At 37.6% G+C, this 24,469-nt stretch overlaps 1 protein-coding gene across 1 annotated transcript in view; it reads left to right on the top strand.

Moving 5' to 3' along the window:
• Positions 1–24,469, top strand: part of MALRD1 (MAM and LDL receptor class A domain containing 1) — a 285,631-nt gene that overhangs the window by 80,918 nt on the left and 180,244 nt on the right. Inside the window, exons 18-20 of the mRNA XM_009937935.2 lie at positions 6,719–6,806; positions 10,756–10,932; positions 13,385–13,562. Coding sequence (XP_009936237.2) covers positions 6,719–6,806; positions 10,756–10,932; positions 13,385–13,562 — 443 coding nt within the window. The remainder of the gene's footprint in view (positions 1–6,718; positions 6,807–10,755; positions 10,933–13,384; positions 13,563–24,469) is intronic.

Raw genomic sequence — 24,469 nt, forward strand, 5'->3', positions numbered from 1 at the left:
TAGGAAACTCAAAGGAAACTGCACAAGGTAAAAACAAACTTTCTATATGCCAATGAACAGTCAAGTACTGCTCACATTTTAAATAGGGAAAACCTGAAGTAATGAAAGGTTTTCACCATCTTTCACAATCCACTGAGAGACTGTGTTGAGTTGTTTGATGAGAATCATGTGAAGTAGGAATTTTGCTCTCCAGAAAATCAAACGTAGTGTCCTAAATTTGCTATTGATATTAATACATTACTTATTAGGAATTGCTGAACAGGAAAATGAGACTTGGATAACTTTGCAAAGAGAAAGAAAATATTAGTGACTTTTTTCCCCATTCCTTTACTGGATCTGGAAGCCATCTTTGAAAAGGTAGCAGGAAGGTCACAGGAAAGCAGTACTTCATTGAAGATTTAATTAAGTCTCCTTCTGTAGGTCCATGCTTTACATCAAACACAAGGCTTTTCATATTTTTTAATAATATTTCTATGTTTATTGAGTATGCTTATAGCAGAATTAAGAAAAAATTTAGAAATTCTACTCCCTCTGTAGTATATAGCAGAATTCTCACTATCTTCAATGAAGACAGGGTTTCATGGCAAGCCATGTTCCAATGATATCCCTATGTTATTGTTTTCTTACTTTGAGAGGTTAAGGCCATGTGCCTGGATGTAGGAGCACCAATTCTGTATAACTTAATATCTCAGTCTGGAAAAATCCTTTGGGTAAGGAAAGGTCCACATCTTTAGGCAAAAGATGTAATAGTGATCCCCTTGCTCACTAGCATTTGTTGCCAAGCAGATAATTGTCACTGTTGCTGTCACAAATGTTTTCATAAGCATTGAAAAGAAAGTAGTGTATGTTTTCTCCCAGGATACTCCTCAGCCCAGCATGGAAGAATTGCCTTAGCAGTAAGCATTGCATAGATCAGATACAGGCAGGTCCATGAGGGCCCTATTCAGGCTTCTCTGGATAGAGATGTGGAGATGTCTTTGTGAAGCCTTTGACATCTTGACATACTCCAGGTTACAAGAGGGAGGGACAAAAGTACTCGGGTCAAACCAAGCCATCCTGATCAATGTGAGGACACATCTTTTAGGACTGTAAGTCCCAGGAATTTGCCGCAGTAACTCAGCCAGAATCCTGTATTTCTTTTTTTTTTTTTAGTCTGGGGAAATGGTGGTTGGGAGAAAGAAAAAATCTATGTAGTGTATAAGTGGTTATGTACATAAGCTGCTGAACCTGCACACACCTGTCATGGAAGATCACTCTAGCTACAAAAACACACTTATGCTAAAGGAGTGGTGATGAGATTCCATCTGAAAGTAGTTCAGGGTACAGTAACATGATTAGAGTTAGTAAAGGCTGATCACGAAAGAGCATTATCAGCCTTACCATTGCATTCCTATTCCCAGACTACAACTCACCCGCTTTCACTTGTATGTATCCTTGTCAGAACAGCCTATCAGATCCAGCCTTCCGATCCTTAAACTGTCTGCCTAATTAACCACAAGGCTAACAGAAATGACTGATGCTTTAACACCCCCCCCCCAAATTTATACAGGAACACTAAAGAGACTCGTGCCTTAGATGAGGGAGAAAATTTACAGTATCTTTTGGGATATTTTTTGGACTGGATTTGGTTAACCATGGATGTTTTAGTATTGTCTGTGTGTGTATCCTTGGCTGTCAAGTATTTTCTTTACTTAGTGATTTTTAAGTCATTTAAAAAAATCATCATTCATCCTCTTTAGGGAAAGAAATCATTTACATTTTTAATATTCAAAAAACCAGAATTGCTAAAGGATATATATGCATTTCTTGGCCCTTGTAGCTGACTTAACAGAAATTAACTTAGTTTTGAGACTGAAAAATATCTTCAGATTCAAAGGGGGTTTTGTCCATTTTTCTGTGTTTTCTGTGAGTTTTGGTGGGGTGGTTTTTTTTTTTCAACACTTCCTATTTACAATCTGGGTTGCTTTTGAAAACGATCTTCTTCTGCCATAATCTTGTAAAATAGAGGACACTTCTGTAAATCTTTGTAGATGAAGTCAGAACTAACCATTACCTTAAATTGGATTAAATCTAGCTTTACCACTATAATTACTAGATAGATGTTACCTAAGTGGGCAGGCTATCCAAGTTGTTTAATAAAGCTAGAATCTCGGAAAATCTTAGGCACTCACTATATACTACTTCTGCAATAATTCTTCTAACGTTAATATTGCAGAATGAAAACAGGATCTTTTCCCTTGAGTGAAGTTTTGTAGCCTTAATACATCAAAGTACTGACTCCCAGAATATGTAAACAGTTATTAATATTATGCTTGTCAGCAGTCCCACCATCAGTGAAGAGTTTGAAACAGGTTAGAAATGTGATTCTTCCCTGCACTTTAGAGAAATACTTCGAAAAGCATCATAAATCAAACTGGGGGTTCACAAGCCTATAGTGAAGAGTGATAATGTGATTTACTGAACTAGAACTACTATTTTTTGGTATCTTGTAAAACCAAGCACTGTAAAACATCAAATATTTCACACAAGATTTTTCATATTTGATGTGTATATCCTTAAGATCATTGGTAAGAATACATTTGGACACCAGTGTGATAGGACTTTATTTCAACTTTTGAAGTCTGGAGAAGTTAACTTCTAATGCATTTTTGATGGACACAAAAGGAAAGGGGCTGATGGACTTTAAAGATAACCAGTGGAATCTCAAGCTTTTATACACATGTTATTAAAATGTTGTGGTGATCTAATGTTGAGAATCTTTCCAGCAGCTGGTGGGCTGTCTCCACTAGTGCTTGCTTTTGGGGGCAGAAGGGCTCCACACTGCATAGTAGCTGATTGCCTAGTCTTTCCACCCACAAGGGGGAAAGATGGACCAATCTGTGGCACCCCTTCTGCCAGTGCACTGAGGCTTTTTTTCCCCCAAGAGAAACTATGGTGTGGAAGGTACAAAGGAAAGGTTCAGTGCCGTTTATTCAGGATGCAACTACTAGATGCCTAGATGAGAGATTTGGGAAACGGTCTCAGGTCACACAGTGCCTACTTTAATGGCAACTGAGGAAGCTGAGAAACAAAACCAGAGAGGAATAAATTACCATGTTTGGACTCGCTTATCAAAGAAGCTGAGTCTTATTTGACACAAACTAATAACTCAAAAAGTGAAAATTAAATCTAAATTTCTCAGATTTTTTTAAAATCACAATAAATCACAGAATACTGTTTGCTAGGTAAATAGTTTCATTTTTTTATGTGCTTATTGAGATAACATTATAAGAATATATTCATATGTTCTTGAAAAAATGTTGAAGAATTACGGTGACATGATTGTTGGATAAAGGTGTCTTGATAAAAAAGGGTTTTGAAGAAGGTAATTTTGATACTATTCATGAGTCTATGGCTTTTCCTTTATCTGTAATTACAAAAGTTCCATCATCTCACATCTTCTAGTGGTTACTTTTCTTGATGAAATGTTATGAGACATTTTTCTTTATCTATACAGAGCTTTAAAATACAGGAGTAGTTTTCTTTAGAGATATGTAGTAAAATGTAGATGAATTTCAATCCTACATTTGCTTTCGGCAAGTTATGACAAAAGTTTTTGATGACAGTGTTCTGTAAGTTAATTCTACTATTATGCACTTGTGTGGTTGGTCTTTCCTCTTCAAACCAAATCACATGGTTTCTTGCCAGAAATAATCATAGCAAATCTAGGCAAAATTAGCATGATCTAACTACTAATGAAATCACGAAGTAACACGGTTGAAACCTCCTGTGATAAACCTGAGATATTTTTAGGTGATGTTACTAGGTAAATACATTAAAACTAGTATCACTTTTTCCTAGACATTCAGAAATCTTTGGAATTTTTAATACCTCACAGTTTCTGTAATGAATTCGATTCTAGTTTAAACTAGGCTTGTATGGAAAAGAAAAATTTATTTTGCTAACCTTCGGTGGGCATTGGCTAGTGACAGAAATGAGCATTATTATAAAATGAAACATTTGTACGGAACAGTATTACCCATTGTAATTCCTCTGTTAACACTTGTCATAATGTTCCTTCACCTTTCAATAATTTATTTTGCTGAAAATCTTAAGGGATCAACCCTTTTCTGTATACAGAATGTCATTCTAATAAATTTTGCTCTTCATGGAAGGTTTTTTCACCCCTTTTTATGTAGCTACCGTTATAGAGTTCATTGAGACTAGTTCTCTAGAGTTCTAAAAACTGGAGAAGTTGAGAACCATTTATCCTTATTCAAATAATAAATGAGATGTGAAACAAGCTTCATGGTAGATGAGTTCCCTGGAGGTTGTTTAATAATAGCTTATGAAGTTTTTAGAATTTCATCTGGCAAATTAATTTAAGAGGTCGATGTTTAACCACAGCTGCAGAGAGACTAAGTTTTATACTGTGGCACTAACTCATAAATTGGTCCTATTTTCAGTTTTAAGTCTATACCTACACCTCTTACATTTTACGTGCTACTTACTGAGTTCATGCTATATGCCAACACGTTGGACTCCTCAAGTAAATACATAAATAAATTAAAAAAAAATAATTTGGGTGGGGAGATTTTAAGTAATACAATCATAAGCATCATCATCACAGTAAGGTATATTCTGATTGAACTACTCCTGCAGAATTGTGTCCTGCCACTTCTATCTTTGGATATTTTTATGCCCTTAATGAAAGTATTCCTTCTTCGAGTGCAGGAGGGCAACCTCCCCCAGGCAAAGGTTGATGGAAGATAGTACATAAGTATGGCCTCAGACCATGTGAATGTCGTGGCTGGGGGAGTGGGCACGGGGAGTTATGGGGAGAGAGGCCTTTTGATCTTCTGGTTAACATCCATCAGAGCACAGCACAATCCCACAGAAAAATGGTGTAGTTCTGAGGGGGGCTGGGTTTGTCTTATTCATAACTGTGTAAGTTGGGCTAACAAAGCCTCTGCCTCTTTGTCTGAATTTTAACTCATTTATGAATGATTTATTATGACTAGTTCATGCTTTGAAAACAAAGTAAAAATTTTATTTACTGTTCTGTGTTTGCTAGTCAAAATTACACTGAAAGGAATCCATCTTCAGCATATCCATAGTAAGGGGTATATATCCATCTTCTTTTAACATATTCATTTATTTTGTCTAATGGACATAATCTGTAAGTGAAACATAATCTTCTTTATTTAGTCTGGTGATGTCAGCATCAGTAATTAATCTGTTCTTCACATGCAACTTCAGAATAGCAGAAACAAATTTGTCAGTGTTAACTTCTTAAGACTGATATTATTCTCTTTTTACAGTGTTAAGGCCATTCCTTGCACCTTTTAAATATTTTTTCCTCCTGTTATCTGTGAGTAAACTTAATGTGTGATTTATAAAAGCTCTTCGTATTTGCCAGATGAACAATGGTTTTTAGTCTATAGAAGAATTCTGTCATTTTCCTCCAGTTACTGAGAAGCTTATTTAATACACAGTGCTGATTTCTGAAACTGGGAATCCATTACAAGACTTCGTTTACTATAGGACAAAAGAAATACTGAAGTGTAAAATGAAAGCATATATTTTTGATATTACATGTACTGTGAGGATGTTTCCAAAATATCAGTGACGTTTGATCATAAAAATTGAGACACCTCTCTGCACAGAAGTGAGTTCGTCTTTGAGTTCAGAGCAGTGCTTCATTACTTGTTGAAAATAAGCTTTCTTTGCAAATAAAATTGTAAATAAGTATATTGCAACAATAATATTAGAACTAACTGTACTGTGAAGCAGTATGGCAGTATTTTTGCTGCTATTTATACTTCATTGCTTTGTAGGAATTATCTGTTGAACTGAGTAATAAATAGTGAAAAATGTATTTGAAATTTTATGCGGCATTCCAGAATAGTCTGGAAGCTTGAATGTGTGTGTGCGTATGTGCATAAGATGTGACATCAGTGATTAAAAATAAGGCAAAGAAACAACTTTACCATTTGAACACCATTGGTTCAGCAAAAACTTTTATTTGTATTTTTTTAAAAAGTATGGTTTAAGGAGGTTTTATTTTTTATGAATAGGGGTTTATAAATTAAGAAAAGTCTTACTATGTCTTGCCCTAATTACCTGCTTGGATTTTTACCCTTCAGCAACAGTCAGAAGAGTCTTATTCAGTCATCCACAGACTATTTCACAAATACTAACCTCTCCCATTCCTTGGCGGTAGACAATAACGAGAAAATAAACATATACAACATTGGCAACTCTAATGAAATAGTAGAACATTTTTGCTTAGAAGGTTCCATAGCACATCTCTAACCTGATAATTGTTTTCAGCACAATGGGATTTGTATAGGGGTATATAATTTATTCACATGAATGTTATTATAATTAATCATGACTAATGTTATTACAATAAGTACCAAAGGAGCTAATCATAATATGCCACTTATGATAATGTCTTGCCATCATTTTATACTACAATGGTGTTTCAGTGGATTTATGCAATTATGAAGCCAAACGTTCTGTTATGGTTCGCTGTGATTAATGTGACCATCAGTGAAAGCTGGTAAGTCTCTTTTGTAAAGTGTCACTAAATAGAATATATATCCTAGAACAAACTTCCTCTCATTTTACATGTGAAACGTGGTAAAAGACTCCTGTCAATTGATATGAAATATTTAATGAGAAATGGAAGTCTACTATACACTGAAAAATGCTTTTGTGATTCTTGTTTCCCTAGATCTTGGTGAAAGGTACAGTAGGAGACGGTTTCACTGGAGATATTGGACTTGATGACATGTCTTTTCTAGGCTGTACTTTTTACAATGGTAAGAACAGAGATAAAGCGTGCATCTCCTCTCTGTGAGGTGATTCCTTGCTGTCATTTGTAAATATTGTTACTGGAAAAGGAAAAAACATATCAAACTGTGATTCATGCTTGACAAGGAAATCCAGACTTGTTTCCCTGCTTCTCTGGCCCTCATACCCAGGCTTCAGCACAAAATAGCTTCTGCTGTGCACATACAGTCTGAAAGAGAACTTCAGTAAGGAATATACAGCTTTCAAGCTCTTTGAGATCTTGATTCCTAGAAGGATAGCCTTCCGCCTCCCCCCAAGAATACTTAAAGTTTGTACTGTGCCAGTTGCTCTCATGTTACAGCACACAAACAGTTCAGATGACAGAGCAGCCTGTCCTAGAAGTTGTTGCTACCCAGCGTAGTACAATGTCTACAGAGTTGTAAAATATTATATCCCAAAATACACGTACTTCAAGACACCAGATTCCAGATCTGCCACTTCATCACAAAAGGGAGTTTAAGAGGACTACTGCTAGCTGCAGAAGGCGTTATGGTGTTCTATATGGTGTGAGAGCTGATGTGCAGTCATAATAGGGCTGTAGAACAGCAACCAGTTTAGAAGAGTGTCTGAATATTCGTATCCTAGCAATAACTCTAAAACACCCTAATGCAGATGTATTTTATTCTGCCGCTCCAAAAATTTTAATTAGGTCAACTAGGAATATCAAGTGCATATGACATGCAAATAATTATATCATATTTTACCAAGTTAATCCAGTGTACAACACTTATTACACCATTTTGAATGTAAAGTTTTTTGTATATACTCAATTAATGTGTAATACCTTAGGCTGGAGGAAGAAAACATGAAAAGAAGTAATCAGATAATCCCTACAGGATTTCAAATGAGAGATGAAAAAAAGTTATAAAAATAAACAAGAAGAATGCTGTAAAGTACAGAGGGTCAGAGTTTCAAAGTTCATCTATAAGAAAAAAAAAAAGCTCATTTTGTGTGGAAATATAAAACAAAAATACTCAAGTATAGTGATGGACAGAGCTGAACAGGAAACCAGTTTTATGTTCTGTACATTTTTAAAACTTTTTTAATATTGAGACAAATTTTTGAGACATGCCAGGGTCCTACCTCTATTTTACTTCTTCCATACCATAAAAAATTCCCATCAACAAAAAAAGAGTCAAAGAGACTGTGGGGATAGTCTGCAAAATAGTCAATAGCTATGGCATATTCCACCACATGTCATGCAAGTTGGATCAGGCTCCCATGTCCCTGCTTCCTAGAATTAAGCACTAGCTGCCCTGTTGCTCTTGTTCCGCTTCATATAACCAAATACTGACTAGGGTGAGTGGGCTGGATAGATTGGTGCAAAAGTCCCTCATAAGATTAAAAATGTTGAAACTTGGGCATACTGCTTTGATGCACCATTAGAATGACCTAACCAAAGGCTATGATGCTTGCTCTAGACAAAAAGGTATTTCATATATTATGAACAAGAATTATTTTAAAAGATAAAAGGGAGCAGTTTCTACTTTCTTTTCAGGTGTTGTGAAATTTACGGTACTTCAAAATTTCTTCTCCTGTTCCAGTGGATTGGGAGCAGAGTGGAATGTGGAAGTTACATTTTAAAAATTCTGTCCAATAAGGTCTTTGCTATTATTATGAGTTGTAGATACATTTAGTATATCATGTAACTATTCTTCCAAAAGTTCCTTCCTTTAAGTCTTTGAGTCCTAGGATATTATTCACTAAGGGGAAATCATGCCTGACCAATCTGACAGCCTTCTACGATGGCATGACTGGCTGGGTAGACGAAGGGAGAGCCATGGATGTTGTCTACCTCGACTTCAACAACGCTTTCGACACTGTCTCCCATAGCATCCTCCTAGGGAAGTTCAGGAAGTGTGGACTGGATGAGCGGTCGGTGAGGTGGATTGAGAACTGGCTGAATGGCAGAACTCAGAGGGTTGTCGTCACCGGCGCTGAGTCTAGTTGGAGGCCTGTAACTAGTGGCGTCCCCCAGGGGTCAGTAATGGCCCCAATCTTGTTTAACTTCTTCATCAACGACCTGGACGAAGAGTTGGAATGTACCCTCAGCAAGTTTGCTGATGACATCAAACAGGGAGGGAGTGATGGATACACCGTCAGGCTGTGCTGCCATTCAGGGTGACCTGGATAGGCTGGAAAGTTGGGCAGAGAGGAACCTGATGAGTTTCAATACGGGCAAATGCAGGGTCCTGCACCTGGGGAGGAACAACCCCATGCATCAGTACAGGCTTGAAGTGGACCTGCTGGAGAGCAGCTCTGCAGAGAGGGACCTGGGTGTCCTGGTGGACGACAGGTTGACCATGAGCCAGCAGTGTGCGCTGGCTGCCAAGAAAGCTAACGGGATTCGGGGATGTATTAGGAGGAGTGTGGCCAGCAGGTCGAGGGAGGTTCTCCTTCCCCTCTACACTGCCCTAGTGAGGCCTCATCTGGAGTCCTGTGTCCAGTTCTGGGCTCCCCAGTTCAAGAAAGATGAAGAGCTACTGGAGAGAGTCCAGTGGAGGGCTACGAGGATGGTGAGGGGACTGGAGCATCTCTGCTATGAGGAGAGGCTGAGGGAGCTGGGCTTGTTCAGCCTGAAGAAGAGAAGGCTGAGAGGGGACCTTATAAATGCTTATAAATATCTGAAGGGTGGGTGTCAGGAGGATGGGGCCAAACTCTTTTCAGTAGTGCCCAGTGACAGGACAAGGGGCAATGGGCACAAACTGAAGCACAGGATGTTCTGTCTGAACATGAGCAAGAACTTCTTCCCTCTGAGGTTGACGAAGCCCTGGAACAGTCTGCCCAGGGAGGTTGTGGAGTCTCCTTCTCTGGAGATATTCAAGACCTACCTGGACAAGGTCCTGTGCAGCCTGCTGTAGGTGACCCTTCTTCGGCAGGGGGGTTGGACTAGATGACCCACAGAGGTCCCTTCCAACCCCTACCATTCTGTGATTCTGTGATTCTGGGATATTATGGGAGTATCATTTGCTCGACTGGAGTATAATTCATTCGGTGTCATAGATGTGCTTTCTACCTTACGAAATAGAAATGGCTTCTGCTTGTGGGGAATTTATTATCAGTCTTAGTGCTCCAAGCCTCAGGGGAAAAAAATTACTTGCTGTCCCAGACATATTTTATACAAAAGTTTTTTATATGTACTTTTTAATTAACTCAGGTGTATTGCTCATGTGCATTGTGCACTACAACTAATAATTTCATTAACTATTCAATTTAAAGAAGGAGTTATATAATGAAAATTCCTTTCCTGTACTGTAATATCAAGGGTTTCAAAGAAATGAGAGTAAGCCTGAAGAAAGGTGTGTAGTAAAGAACAGGAGGAAAAGCAAAGACAATTTATTTGAAAATAGTAATGGGTTTGTATGAAACATAATGGAAGTGGTAGAACAAGATGATGACTTCAGAATATTTTTTCTAATAAGACAAAAAAATGTCTTTTTCAGTGATGAAATTACAAGATAAGAAGGTTACATAGTAATATCCACAGTCACTTGCAGTAATTGATGTGTTAAAAAAAATAAGCCATTATCTTTGGAACAATCTTTTAGCCTTGGATCACAGTGAAATTAAGTTTTTGTGATTGTTCTGTCAGTCTCTGTGGCATTAATTTTTTGAAATGACTCATTGACTTGATCCAGATTTGAAAGACAGGTAAGAGGTGTAAATAAATTCCTGCAAGTGTCAAGGACTGTATGAATGGTGGTTGGCTAGCATGACCAACACAGTGCTTTCCACTGAGGAAATGTTCATTTCAGTTCCTGCTGGGAAACATTTAAGTCGTTGAACTTGGATGCCCAGGCATGTTTGAAGTAAAGCCATACCCTTGACAAAGGCTGGGAGTGGCAAGAGGAGAAATCATTACAAAACTAGAATGCCTTGGTCCCATTGCTCAACATTTTGTTGGTTTGTTTTTCAAAGGAAACTTGCCAACAGCCTCTACAACTACTTCAGGAACTTCAGTTCCTGCCACGCTCCCCATGAACAACTGCACAGAGGAGGAGTTTGTCTGCAGAGACTCTGGCCATTGCATCCAGATGATCCAAAAGTGTGATTTTAGACCAGACTGCTCTGATAAGTCTGATGAATCAGCTTGTGGTAAGTGTACTAAATCTCACACTTTACTGCTTATTAGCTGATGGCTGTTAAACACATCACTTTGACTACTCCATGTTTACCTTTGCAATTTGGTACTAGGTCCTAGATGCTATTTTTAATGTGATTTTCTCCAGAAGAAGAACAACATTTTGCTCTTAATGAGAGAATCTGAGATGCTATGCACTTTCTACCTTCTCATGGGCCAATTCAGACTAACATTCTAATTCAACTTACTGCTGAAATGGGGCAGAGGGAAGGAATCCTCAGTTCCCCAGTGACTGGTAGTTATGCATGACAATTTTTTTAAGTGAGCACAGTTTCTCAAATTAAATGACGTATGACACATTTAAAATTTTCGAATGTTCACTAGTCCAGACTGGAAGAGAGGATAACTTTACAGTCTCATGTTTGGGGTGCACATCTGGGAGACTTGGGTCCTCTTCTTACCTGCTTCAATGAATATGGGTCTGGGTTTTTTTTTTTAATACAAAGCATTTTCAGCAGCAGCAGTGATTGTGAAATTCAGCCTGCTCCACATAGAAGTGAGTTCCAGCCTGTAAATTCCTAAAGCTCTGATAGTCAGAAGGGCACACTGGAACTGGGGCAATGGACAGGGTCACCACATGTTGTCCATGGAGGCCTAAGAAATTTGTTGGTTGCTGCTGAGTTGCAGCAGTTCACACTACAGCATTTTAGAAGAAACCATCAATGACTTTGTTTTTCCTTAAAGCACAGTACTTGAAAATACTGCTGTACTGAAGCTGATTACTGAGGGGGACAGACTGCTAGAGACAGTGACCTCATCAGACTTTTCAAGCTAAACAATTCTCTCTGAAGATCAAAGCTCTGCATTCATTACACGTTGTGTAGGGAACTCAATTACCCCTCTCAGGGCTGAGGGCTCAATGAGGAACGGGAACATTAGACGCCCTCTGTCTATTTCTTATGTGGGAATAACTCTGGAAAAAGTGAATCTGATACAGAAACATCACTGTGTAATTTCCTATGGTGTGAAAAAACAACAACCATTGAAATTTTGCCCTGAAAAATAAATGAAAAGCCCTTTGGATAGCACTTTTTTTTGTTCCCCCCCTCAGAAATTTACATTTTCTTACAAAACATCCTTTCCTTTTGAGAGAGATAAATACTGTGCAGAACACACCTTTACTTATTTGCTCTGTCTGAAGTCTGCCATCACTACAGCAACGATGGCAATTTATTACTCAAATGACAATGCTGGAACAGGAGTTAAGTATGTCCTGACTGAGGGCAGAATTATGTTTTCAAGAAGGTGTAATCTTTCCCAGAAATATTTGAAAAGTAATGTTTATAAAACACGTTGAAAAGGGGAATAAACACTTAATACTATTCCACTCAGAAAAACAGTATTCATAAAACTCTGTATTCTCAGAAAATGTCACAAATCTTTATATGGGTAAACTCCTGTGATCACACTGGCTGTGGTTTTCTTCGTTACTGGAGATACACAAGCTATAAATCAAAACTCACTCTCTCCTTAGTCTACCATTTTTAGCCTCCAAGGAAGGAAGCATCAGGCACATTCTCCTTATGCGCTATGATTTCTTGATGTAGAAGTCACCACAGCTATGCTATCATTTGAGCTTTGTGGGTTAAAACAAATTCTCTTGTCCCTGCACAATTCTCACAGCATTCGCTTAGACTTGAGTATAATAATCTGTCCAAAAGTTCTGGAGAGTGAGTATACTCACCTTGGATGACCTAGACAAAGATTTTGCAAAATATTCAGGAAGATGTTTTGGAGAATAAATATTCACAGGAGAAACAGAAAATAAGTGGGTTTCCTTCCCCTAAATATTCTTACAGAGAGATGCGTTGTGAGGGAGGGACGGTAGTGAGCTCTCTTTTCTTGTCCAGATGCTCAGGAATCAAAAACTTCAGTACAGGCAGCTGCATATTTATTAAGACAACAATTCAGTATTGGACACTAATACCAAATAGCTGCATTACTATGTGGCTTTGGGGACTGCTTGAAATATTGATTTGATTTTTTTGAGTTTTGGTTATTGACGTTGTACACAATGTGCAATGAGTTGCTAACGTCATCAGTCTACAGGACTGAAGAAAGAGCCATGCAACAGCTGGCAGATTCATAGCTGATGAATTTTACATGCATTTCAGTGTATACCACACTACAGATTATTAGAATGGTCTGAAAGCTGGTCAGAACACATACAAAGGTAGATACTGAGGTGCAAAAGAATTGGTATATTCCCCAAATTAGAATTTGCCTAATAGAAAAGAATATAGAAAATATAATTGATATTTTACCTATAGAGGAAAAGTTATGCATTAGTACTGTGTAAGTGTTCATAGATACTATAAATTGAATCCTTTTTATTGCTGTAATAGCATCAATTAATGATTTCCAATTTTTATATAAACATGAAGTATTCACTGTTCATCTCTAAAGTTATGGAAGTCTGCAACTTTGAAGATAAAGCCCAGTGTGGCTGGTATCAACCGGCCTTGGAACAGATGTCGGGAGGTTATTACATCCATACCACAAACATATTCAAGTGGGAACTTGGAAGAGGAGCAAATCTCTACCCTGGGCAAGAACAACACTGCCCATTAATTGATCATACTACGTAAGTACATTTTTTCAGGTACTTGAATTTTTCTTGCACTGTGTGAGTTAGCCACGTAAGGATTGTCAGGGGCAAAAACTTCTCAGTTCATGGCATTGAAGCAGTTTACTTATTTAGTAATGGCATGTAATTAACTGACTATTAGTGAAGTAGATATGCAGGATCAATACCATCAATGCAACAGATGAAGTAAAATACAAAATGTTAATAAACAGATACAAATTTCTAAACACCCTTCTATAAATAATTCTCAAAAGTTTCAGTACCTCCCTATCCAGAGAAACACATGTGCATTCTTTCTCCCAGAGGACAAGTGGGATATAACCATGTTTCCCCTTACAGGAAAGCAAGCTTGGAGACGCGGCTGCTCCATCTTTATATGTACATTTGCCTACAATCTGGTAATACTATATGCCATGAGGAATCAACCATCCTTGCAGAACCCCAAACTGTCAGCCCAGCAGCTGATGCAGGCTGTTCGCAGCATCTACTGGGGAAATACCCAGTCGGGTCTATGAAGTGGTTGTGGCAGCAGCAGGATGATCTCTGGCATGTCAAAACCAGGTTTTGGCTGCTGCTGTTTCCACTCCGTAATCTCTCCCCACTATTACAAATTTTCATCTTACTTTTATACTTCTTTTCAAGCTGACATGTCCTTTGTTTGAAAGCTGTCTTTGCATTTCACTACCTACTGTTTAACCAAGGTGACGGTGGTCATCATCTTGATCAGTTTTGAGCAAATACTTTCTCAGATGCTCTTTGTTCACACAGATGTGTACGCTCACTTTTCTGCCTTACTAGCTCTTGTTATCCTGGCAGTTTTGCCCAAAGGTGGGCACTACAATTTTCCCCACCAACAGTCTTTTGAATCCCGCTGTCGCTTAATAATTGACTAATGCACTTCACAATGACTGTAGTTAGAGATAAATTCAGTTTAGTTGGTGCTTTACCTTTTTTTCTGATAAATTATATCTCTTCATAGTAAAATGAAAAACATTTCTGTTCTCTCAGAGAAGATTTCTAAATTAATTTTGGAATCTATGTATATATTTTATGATAATTGCTAGCTCTTCCCAAAGATATTCCTTTGATTTTTCCCAAGGAGGAAAAATTAGCTTTTTTTCCTTGGAGATATGGATTTACCTGTATTTTAAAAGTAAGAAATGTGATTAAATAAAATGCATGAATGCAATTTATATTCCATTTAAAAGTAACTGTTAAGATTTATTGAAAAAAAATCCCTACAGGTGACTATCAAATGTATTAAGTGTAAACAACTTTCAATTCTGTACAACTTCAGTTCGACTAATAAGGAAGCTTCTGTACAGTATCAGTGTTCTGAACAGAAAAATACTTGCTCAGTTCTAGTGACAGGCATGTTTACTTTCTGTGATAATAGTTCACAGAGTGCAAAAATGGACTTTAAATTAAAACCACTCCAACAGACTCTTTCCTGTATTGCTGTTAGCTTATAATGAGATTATATTGCATTTACTCAGTCTGAGAGTATTTCTGTCGGTATAAAAGAATTAGCCCAAAATATTAGTTTCACTGTGTACTTCATTAAAATCACTGTATACTTTTACCAAATGAAAATAAGCACAAAAAATCCTCATTCAACAACTGCAAAAAAGAATTATATCTCTATGCAATTGTTTCACATTATGTATATAATGCAATTGTATTCTGTAAAAAAGAGTAACTATTTATGATAAATTGGCTGTCAAATCTTTCTTTGACTGCTATTTAATTGTTATATATTAGTCAACATCAGCACTGTACTTAGTAAATCCTCTCACAGCCTTTCCACTACAGATTTACATTGGCATAGTAAAACATGAAATTTTATTACTGTTTTTCAACTTATTTTCAGGGTTTAATGCAATTAACTGCATATTGAAAAGGACTAATGAACAGATAAAGTAAATGTTCCATAGAGATTTCAGTTTTCAGACAACACTGAAATGTATTGCTGTAGTGATGTTTCACGAGATGTAATTTGGTTGTACTGCTTCCCTTTTCCCTTTGTTTATTGGATTATAGAAGAGAACAGGAGCACGATGCCTCCAAATTACAGCAGGAGATGCAGAGCAACAGTTTTGTTGAAATTAAATCCTGCAACATTTTGTTTTATTTTCTCATCAGGTTTTCCCAAATTTCCATGGAGTTAGATGAGACAAGCTGTAATACTCTAACCCTGTGTGTTTACTTATTAAAATTAAACATGCAGGATTGTATATAGAAGTCTTTAAATTCATCATGATGCAAGAGCAGGTGACATTGCAGCTTACAATGAGTTCTTTCAGCAGAAATATCTGTGAATAGTAAGAGATTCAAACCATCTGCTTCCCGTAGAATACATATTTGGGCTAGCCACATGTAGGCCAATTAATTGGAAGGTGGAGGTGTGAGTCTTTGAAGCTGTAATTACATTAAGTGAAAGTAGTGACTTCAGAAATGGAGGACAGAACAGCCTGTATGTGCACATGTAAGCTCCAGGCTGGAGGAATAGAAGCCATTATGAGAATCTGCTATGGCAGCCTGACAGTCCTTGGCTTGATCGGGAGAAAGGCTGGCATGCATTTTGCAAAGAACTAGGTGACATTGGCATGGTGGACTGAAAAGACCATTACGGGTATAAGAATGTAGAGCTCTTATGGCTGGATGAGTGAACATAGGGTTCTTATGGCATGTTTCTACATCTAACAAATTGGATTACTCTATTGCAGTTAGGTTTCTAAATGCTATAATAGTGAAAGTATTAATTTGTGTAGGCTTAAACAACTATATAGAACAGACACCAGTAAATGGATAACTCCATAAATTTATTTCCATTTTAGAGAAACTGGTTAGTGATGTAGCAAATTCTCTGACATTGTTAATGATATTTGAGTACAACTGTTATTTGAAAACTTTGTAGGCACTTCATCGATGTGATAATTCATACCCAAATCTGTCATCAAAACTAATGAATCAAAACAAAAAAGGGATGTGGAACTGAAATTCTGAGCTCACATGATAATTATTGCTGTGTAAATAGCTCCCTTGATAACCGTATGTTCAACACATCTGTCTTGCTTTTGTGTCTGCTTTTCAGACAATCATTACCAGAATTTAACACAGGAAAAATAAGGAAAAAGAATTAAAGGCTTTAAGTAATATCCTTCAACCCAACAGTTTTTTCAGCTGTCAAGAAATGTTTTAAAGTTGAGAGCCTAAGAACTTCAAAATAAGTGAAAAAAATTATAATCCTATAGGACACTACCCATGAAATATTGTAAAGAGAAAGCTGAATTTAACAACTTGAAGGCACTTCTTTATTTTTCATGTGGCATTTCACATAGCTAATATAACGAAAACCCAAAAACATTTCTATTATAGTGCATCTACAAATCACCCTTGTGTGCCATTGAGCCTGACAGAGAAAGGATGAAAACGGGAGCGTTGAAATCTACCTTGAAATGCATTTTTGAGTACATGATAAATACTAAGTCCTTTCCAAAATAGTGAAGTCCAGTTAAGGAATAGCTTGTGCGAAGGGATCACAGACCTGATCAGCTATGACCTGGAAAGTGTTGTGCGAGGAATGTTGAGACAGCCTTATACGCACAAAGCTTTATTTAGACTATCCATAGCTGGATACATTGACTCTAAAGGTAAGATTTTATTTTCGTATAAAAATCAAGGAAGTAGACGGAAAACTGTTTCCCATGGCCAGACAGGAAGAGGAGCAACAAGGTGTTTCACAGCTGAGGTTCCTCTCCAGTACAGCATATTTTCCCCTATAGCTCTTCTTCCATAGCAGCTATATAGTTTTCATCAGGACTGAACTGTTTCAGGATTTGTGAGGTGTAAGGGCATGAAACAACCCATAAGAACAACCAAGGGAAATTCATTGGTGCAGCAGCCTCCTAGAGCCTAGGTGGAAGGGTCCTAAGTTGGAAGTCAAAGGCAAACTCTAGCATTGTAAATGGGATGATGAGAGGAGCCAAGGTCACCCTTCCTCCAGTTACTTGTGGTAGCTGCCTTGTGTTCCAAAAAAGAGATCTGGAGCTCTCAGTCCTCGAGATACTCTCAGCACAGGCAACTACTTCCTTGACCTTCATAGAAGAGGTTTTTTGAAGTTGCCTTGTCTTCCCACTAGCTTCACACCAGTACTTCATTCTTCATTCCAGCCACCTTCTTAATTCAAGGAGTGCTTTCTATCTGAAAGCAAACCTTTTAAAATCGTTTTCCGATATTGGGATAGCTTTATCCATGTGATTTTTACATATAGCCCTTGAGACTTTTGTGTGCTATATGCAGATACCTCGTTCAAAGACTAGAAGACAACTTTTTCACTTGGATTATCCTATATGTATGTCAAAAGTGCACATACTCTCTTACGGAGACACTATCTTCTTTAGAGTGACTTGCGATGCAGATGCTACAGGAAGATGGTTACAGTTAGCCCAACAGATGTTTAAAACACATACTCCCTTTTAAAAGTGATTCAGCCACATATTTTTCTAAAAACAGAAATTTAGACTTTCTATCTACCCAAGAAGATCAAAGTAATGTATTGCTATTTCTGTATTTATTATTATGTTTCTATTACTACAAATAATATAATACTTGCTGAAACTCTTGACTAGGTTATTCACAAAAAAATTAAAATGTCTGTGGCAGTTTTTTCTACAATCGTTTTGTTGTTTATTTAGGATTTTTTTAGAGAATAAGAATACATATAATCAAGGTTCAGAAACGGTTTTCCCTCTGCAGTACTTTTGAACAACGTACAGCTTAGTATATCATTGTTGTCTAAGTGGTTGTGAAATATGGAATAATTTTCTTCACTACTTCATTAAAGTAGTAACAAAGCATCACAGGTAACCATATGCTTTACTGTGCATGCTAGTAAATATCCAGGGTGACAGTAAGGCAAGAAACAAGACCATAGATATTAGGTATTTGATGCTACATAAAAATGTCATTACTGAGAAGTTTTCTACAGTAACGTACAATTTTATAATAAACTGTAATGCAGAAAATGGCTAATTAAAACTAATGACCATTTTGATTAGAAATTTTCGTGGCTTTTTCACCTCAAGCTTAGTTATTTGAGAAGGAAACTCATTCCTCTTGTTTCCTTTTACCTTCAACCTCACAGAATTTATGGAGATATGACAGACTGCTAATGAGATGTGGCAGGTTCAGATGAGCCATGGAAATACTATGAATTAATCTCAGCCCTGTGTCAGTCAGAAGCCATGAGACTAGAATCTCCAACTGAGAAAATCTAACTAACAGCCACTGACTGTTGCGTTATGATCAAAACATGGAATCTTTCATTTCGGATGTCATTAGCTTTATGTGGTTGTTGATAGACTGCAATGCTTTTAAGTGCCGTTGGCAAATCTTGAGAGAGTTTGAGCAGAGATTCTCTGAGAACAATAGTGCTGACAGAATACAGACAGAAAAAAGGGGCGATTAGACTAATAACCTACTAATCTGTGTTATACTGTTCAACTCCTAAAGTTATGTGTTCAACTACTAAAGTCATGGATGTTGTCTACCTCCACTTCAGCAAGGCTTTTGACACTGTGTCCCATAGCATCCTCCTAGGGAAGTTCAGGAAGTGTGGGGATGGATGAGTGGTCGGTGAGGTGGATTGAGAACTGGCTGAATGGCAGAACTCAGAGGGTTGTCGTCACCGGCGCTGACTCTAGTTGGAGGCCTGTAACTAGTAGCGTCCCCCAGGGGTCAGTACTGGGCCCAGTCTTGTTTAACTTCTTCATCAATGACCTGGATGAAGAGTTGGAATGTACCCTCAGCAGGTTTGCTGATGACACCAAACAGGGAGGGAGTGGTAGATACACCAGAAGGCTGTGCTGCCATTCAGCGTGACCTGGATAGGCTGGAAAGTTGGGCAGAGAGGAACCTGAAGAGGTTCAACAAAGGCAAATGCAGGGTCCTGCACCTGGGGAGGAATAACCCCATGCACCAGTACAGGCTTGGGGCGGACCTGCTGGAGAGCAGCTCTGCGGAGAGGGACCTGGGTGTCGTGGTGGACGACAGGTTGACCATGAGCCAGCAGTGTGCCCTGGCTGCCAAGAAGGCCAATGGGATCCTGGGGTGCATTAAGAAGAGTGTGGCCAGCAGGTCGAGGGAGGTTCTCCTTCCCCTCTACACTGCCCTAGTGAGGCCCCATCTGGAGTCCTGTGTCCAGTTCTGGGCTCCCCAGTTCAAGAAAGATGAAGAGCTACTGGAGAGAGTCCAGCGGAGGGCTACGAGGATGGTGAGGGGACTGGAGCATCTCTGCTATGAGGAGAGGCTGAGGGAGCTGGGCTTGTTCAGCCTGAAGAAGAGAAGGCTGCGAGAGGATTTAATATATACTTACAAATATCTGAAGGGTGGGTGTCAGGAGGATGGGGCCAAACTCTTTTCAGTAGTGCCCAGTGACAGGACAAGGGGCAATGGGCACAAACTGAAGCACAGGAAGTTCCTTCTGAACATGAGGAAGAATTTCTTCCCTCTGAGGGTGACGGAGCCCTGGAACAGGCTGCCCAGGGAGGTTGTGGAGTCTCCTTCTCTAGAGATATTCAAGACCTGCCTGGACAAGGTCCTGTGCAGCCTGCTGTAGGTGACCCTTCTTCGGCAGGAGGATTGGACTAGATGACCCACAGAGGTCCCTTGCAACCCCTACCATTCTGTGATTCTGTGAAGTCAAATTTATTGGGCTTTAGTTTTTGATATAAGCTGTGCTGTTATTTTAGCCTTCTGCAATTTTAAGGTAGGCTCAAACCAATGATACAGTTTGTGCTGTTAAAGGACCCAGAACTTTCTGCAGTTCTAAAGACACATCTGTGCACTTTTAAAAAAAGTAGCTACAGCTCAGAGGTTTGGAGGTTTGCAAAATGTGTAAATGCACAATCCATGCAGAAAGATACAACTGTATTTACAGGAATGTGCAGTGATTGTGTTTTGTCTGAACAAGAAATGTTTTTTTAAATATTTGTTGCTACTTCCAAAATGTTGTTCTGTTCAGCTAGTGAGGGAAGGAAAATGGGATTCAGAGTGCTTCGTCAGATCTGTGGTTCATTAACATTGTGCACTTTCCTCTGATTATAAACTGTGAGTTAACGGTGCAGTTCAGGTGTGATTTGAGCTGATGTGGATACGCCTGCTCCAGTCCCATTTTAACTACCTCTGGTTCTGATTGCCATCGTACGGGAGTGTGGTGCTCAACATGCTACGCAAAATTGTCCTGGAGTGCTAAGCAAAGACCTGGGTGGTTACACCTCTCTCATCTCTGCTCTGCTGTGATTACACTCTATCTCTAAAGCACTGGATTTATGTTGATGTGCACATATTTTCCAGTCTGTTCTCCAACCAAGTCTGCATACCCATTTGGATTCTTTTCCCCTTGGCTGAATAATACTGCCACAGGAGTTCACAAGAAGTAATTAAGATTCATCTATATGATTCTGGTTTCTCCTGTAGAGCTTTGTTGAGAATATACTCTGGATAGATTATATGTGCTTTCTCTTTTAAATTTCCTTATCAAAACTCTTGTAAAGGATATTTCTGCTTCTCCTGAACTTTAGCAAGTGATATATTAATTAACAGAGCAATGGAATTATCATATACCTTTTTTCCCCATTAATTTCTTTAAAAATAGATCTGTAAGTTTTTATCATGTCATCAGAACTTCTACTTTGTAGAGGTAATCCCAAAAGCAGCTTAAATGTGTTTATAATGCATTGAATGATTTTTAAAGGACTAGTGGACATTAACAAAAAGCTGTCTGTATTATTCCAACCAAAAGGATAAAAAAGGTCCAGAAACAAAACACCTTACTGAAGGCACAAACCAAGCCTCATTGCAGTACACCACAAGAAATGTTTACTACATTAATTCTGCGTTTGTCATTTTATATGGATGAGTGTCTGAAGATTTCGATATATTTCACTACTGTATATTGATGATGGACTTGCTGTCTCATTCTGTTTAGGCAGTACTGACTACTGTTCCTTAGCAGGAATTGCTTGAAGACACTGAAATTAATGACAGTGCATTTAAATGAGCGTTTTAGACAAGGAAAGTATAAATGCTACCTGTGAGTACTATAGTTAGTTATACTTCTGTAGAAGCAGAGGAAAAGTATGAGCTTTATGCGATGCTTTTACACTATGTAGATCTGTTCTCAGTAGTATTATTTATCGTAGACAAAAGTATGTGTATATCTGTTGATCTTGCTTGAGAACTTCATTTACAGCATTAAGCCTCATAGGATCCACAGCTGTCTCTAAGAAGATGCTTATAGAACTCTTAAAGAAAATGGAAAATGAAAGGAAGGGGATACTTCAGCCTTGTAAAGATGAGTTTATTTAGCATGTTACATTGCATCTATCTATCACTGGCTCTGGTGAATATTGTGCTTCTGTGTGTGCAATTCTTCCGATTCTTGAGTTGAAAGGGTGTAGATTTCATCAGAATAAAGACTTGAGGACATCTAGAGAAATAAGGCAACAATAAACAACAAAAGCTGATTTCATTCTTACATATATTTATAGAAATCTTAATTTACATACTTTCACAGGCACCCTATCTTTAAAAGCACTTTCTGAGAATATCTAATATTTCCTCTTGTTACACCCAGTAAAAAAAGAGAAGGTTACATGTGGTTACAGTACAGTCTGAGAAGAATCCTGCTGTAATACCATGCATAGTTTGTCCACCCTGTTCTTGTGCCTTCAGAATTGAGACCATAAATTCACCTTTGAATACCAGGTGACTCCACCAGCGCCTAAAAGAAATGAGCCACCTTCAGTAAAAAAGTCTGGAGTCTTATCAGATTTCAGGTTAATATACTCTTAACTTTGTCATAATCCATTTGTTAGTTTTTGCTTATGTCATTAGTGACAAAGTTCATATTAATATATGCAGAAAAATAACACAGCTGTGACAGGAATATAGATAATACACATTAGTATCACCTGAAGCAATATGTTGATTAAAAGCTAAACACTATAGGCTGTACATTTAACATTTTTTTGAGACAAATCTCTGTACTGTGTGTTTAATGAAACTGAAACGAATATAATAATTCTTTTTAGGAAAAAAAGGGTTTTGTGTTGTACTGAAAAAGTAGTTCTAACTTATGCACTATCCTCTTGGGGAACAAAAATATTCCTATTGTGTGTCCATCTTAAATATGTTGTTGTGAAATACTGATTATTTTTTAGAATAAGCTAATGGTCAGAAATTATTTACGGGATGTAGTTAAATAACTAGTCCATTTCAAGTAATCATAACTTAATTAAACCTAACTTTGTATGAAGAAAGAGAATGTAAAAGTATTTTTTAACTCTGAATACTAGGATGCCAGAGCATGGGATTAATCTCATAATGATAATAGATTAAATGAAGAACTTAATCATTATGTGTGGGTAAAACTCTACCAGCACATTTTCTTTCTGAAATTCGTATCTGTTATGTAAAAATAGGCATCAAAGCTGTACTCAAAGCTTTATGTGGTACTCATCTATCATGGTCAAAGATTGCAAGTTTCTTTTGGAATTTTGACTCGTAGAGTCCAATAATAAATATAGCGCACTTTGATTTAGTGCAAGAATTCCTTCTCACATTTGTGGTGATTTTCTTCTGAGCACCTTTCTAATCTCACTGTCCAATTACAGGTCTCAGTATGTGGCTAGTGCTTTGGAGTATTAAGCACTTTTTTTCTGTTCGGTTTGAATTAACCATTGAAGCTCAATCATGTATTATTATGCCAAAGTTTAGATGCTCAAGATAGACTATTTTGTCTCTAGCACTATTGTTTGTAAGCACAGCTAGAGGATGGCTTCTACAATAAGAAATAGCTCTGTTATATCCTTTCAGAAAGCAGTCTTCCAAAAAATTTACATCTACTTTGTTATGGCATGACAATAGTATTATTTTTTTGGTTCTGAGTTTATTATGTATTAATGTTAAATGTTAATGGAGATGAGAGGTTACTAGATAAAAAAATACGTTTCAGATCATGGTAAAAAAACTTACTCTTTTTGGAATTACGACTGTTTGAAATTAAATTTATCACATATTGTGGTAAGTGAAGATCTGCATTCCTGACCACTCTTTGCTTTCAATTCCGTTTTAATTTTTTAGAATGTTTACAGAAATGATTAAATTTAGTTGAAGAAAAGCCTTCCTTTTTTTTTCTTTCTAGTTCTTAAATAGAGATTTGTGTTACTATTTAAAACTCACTAATAATTTAGTGGTTAGAAGTGTTCAGTGGAGAAAATCTTTCTCTGATACATACTAGAATTAGTTAGGTTATTTGAGTTCTTATTGCCCTTTAAGATTACTGAAAATTACACATTTTAGGACATATTAATTTTGCATGTAGATTCTTTTATGCAATAACATCCTCACAGCTGCAATACTTTATTCAGGAAAGAACGCTGCTGAAGCCAATGAATATGTTATGTGTAAGTCATGGCAAGACAGGGGCTGTAAAAGATCTGTTCATATGTTATATTCTATAATAGGCCATCCCATATTATGTACAGAAGGCTAAATAATCTATTTCTGGTGCAGACACTGAATATCTAGTAAGTACAGATACTAAAGAAACAAGCTAATTTTTTCTCATTGGCCTTGCTCCTCATAAAACTTCTCATGCTTCCTGGAGAAGTGTGCTCTGCCAGATTTCTTTCAGATTCACAGTTATTATACATCTTGAGTGAAACCTTGGCTGCAGTCCACAGACTGCACTCTTCTTCCTACATCATGTATTGCTTTCTGGGTGAAGTGAGGGACATAAAGAGCAGTGCATCGAGTAGCTGTTACCCAGAGTGTAAAGGAAGTAACAGATTTCTTCTTGAAGAAGTGCTTCAATAGTAAAGTCTCTTTCACTTCTGAAT

This window comes from Opisthocomus hoazin, chromosome 4, assembly GCF_030867145.1.
Source record: "Opisthocomus hoazin isolate bOpiHoa1 chromosome 4, bOpiHoa1.hap1, whole genome shotgun sequence".
Lineage (NCBI taxonomy): Eukaryota > Metazoa > Chordata > Aves > Opisthocomiformes > Opisthocomidae > Opisthocomus > Opisthocomus hoazin.